Genomic DNA, 1,600 nt, shown 5'->3' on the forward strand with positions numbered 1-1,600 from the left:
CCCCCCCCCCCCCCCCCAAGACTTCTAGGTCTGCAGCAACGAAGGGAAGTGCATCTGTCAGCCCGACTGGACCGGCAAAGACTGTAGTATTCACAACCCCTTGCCCACGTCTCCACCCACCGGGGAGACTGAGAGATATAAGGGTGAGGCTGCAACTGGCCGGGAGGGGGCTCTGTCTCTCCCCTTCTCCACGCCTGTCCCTGCCAACTGCCTGCCCTCCTCCCCAGGTCCCAGCGGTACCAACATCATCATCGGCTCCATCGCGGGGGCTGTCCTTGTTGCAGCCATCGTCCTGGGCGGCACGGGCTGGGGATTTAAGTAAGAGACACACACACAGCCCCCACATCCCTAGGTGTTCTTGGCGGGGGGGTATTGGGACCCCAGGCTGCTGGAGCTGAGGGGGCTTTTCTGAGAAGTTAAGCTAATAAGCCAGAGTGTAAGCCAGCCACAGGGTCTTGTTCTGCTCACATTTAAAACACCAAGAGTTTACGTTAACAGTCCCGATTTCGAGCTTCTCTTGCAAAAGAAGACTGGCCCTCAGATCATCCGAACACGGCCATGGAGTGGAACTGAGCAGGGGCTGCCAGAAACAGGGCTGTCCTCCGTCCCTAGGCCCCAGCCAGTCCCTAGGCCCCACCTAGCCTGCCGTGTTCTGGGAGCATCTGAGTCTGGGGGCCTCGAGCTGGTCTAACCCCTTCAAGGTGCAGAGGAGGGACCTGAGGCCCAGGGTCATGTGGGGCGTTAGATGCAGAATCAGGTATCTCCCTGTAGGCCTGTCATTAGTGACCAGATCCTAGCGACCCTGGCCAGTCTCTGGGGCAAGGGGTCTCATGGGAGCCAGAAAGGCGCTCTCTGAGACACGGGCAAGGTCACAGATGGCGCCTTTTCCTTTCTCTCTCTGCCTGTCCTCTCCTTGGCTCCTGCAGAAACATCCGCCGGGGAAGGTACGACCCGACCCAGCAGGGGGCAGTGTGACGCCGGCCACGTCATCCCTCCCGCTGTCCCTGTCTCCTCCATCTCATTCGTCACCTCACATTCTGTTGAGGGGGGAGCCAGGGGCTGATTCCCCCACCTGCTGTCACTGCTGTCACTACAGGGGTGGGGGAGCCCTGCGCCTGGAAGAAAGCCCTCAGCGTGCCCCGCCCCTTCCTCCCGCCCACCTCCCAGGCCCTGGTCCACTTACTCCTGCCCTTCCAGTGGCCACATCACCCCTGCCCAGGTGGGCCCTGGAGCTGTGTCCCCTGCAGCCCCCACACCCGGGAGGGGAGCCTACCTCTGCGTCCCATCTGTTTTGTCTTCCATGTCACCGCTGTCTGAACTTCCCACCAGATCCCCTCCCTGGCCAGCCTGTGACTTGCCGCCTCTAGGGCCCAGCACTGACCTCCCAGGGCCCCGCTCAGGGGCTCTCCCTCTGGGCCCTGCCGCACATCCTCCCCTGACGCCCCCTCTCCGTTCCAGGTCCGGAGGGGCCTAAGTGCCATCCCCTCCCTCCGAGCCTGGCGCCCACCGTCTCCGCCCTGAACCACGAGGCTGCCCCCGCCTGGCCACGGAGGGAGGCACCATGCAAATGTCTTCCAGGCCCAAGCCCTTCAACTCTTGG

The 1,600-nt window shown here is 62.7% G+C and overlaps 1 protein-coding gene across 1 annotated transcript in view; it reads left to right on the forward strand.

Annotated features, from left to right (window-relative positions):
* ADAM11 (ADAM metallopeptidase domain 11) overlaps positions 1-1,594 on the forward strand; it is a 17,383-nt gene extending 15,789 nt beyond the window's left edge. Inside the window, exons 24-26 of the mRNA XM_077747786.1 lie at positions 29-143; positions 228-318; positions 927-1,594. Of these exons, the coding sequence (XP_077603912.1) occupies positions 29-143; positions 228-318; positions 927-975 (255 nt within the window). The 3' untranslated portion in view covers positions 976-1,594. The remainder of the gene's footprint in view (positions 1-28; positions 144-227; positions 319-926) is intronic.
* Positions 1,595-1,600: the final 6 nt, after the last annotated feature.

This window comes from Crocuta crocuta, unplaced genomic scaffold (genome assembly GCF_008692635.1).
Source record: "Crocuta crocuta isolate KB4526 unplaced genomic scaffold, BGI_CrCroc_1.0 scaffold289, whole genome shotgun sequence".
NCBI lineage: Eukaryota > Metazoa > Chordata > Mammalia > Carnivora > Hyaenidae > Crocuta > Crocuta crocuta.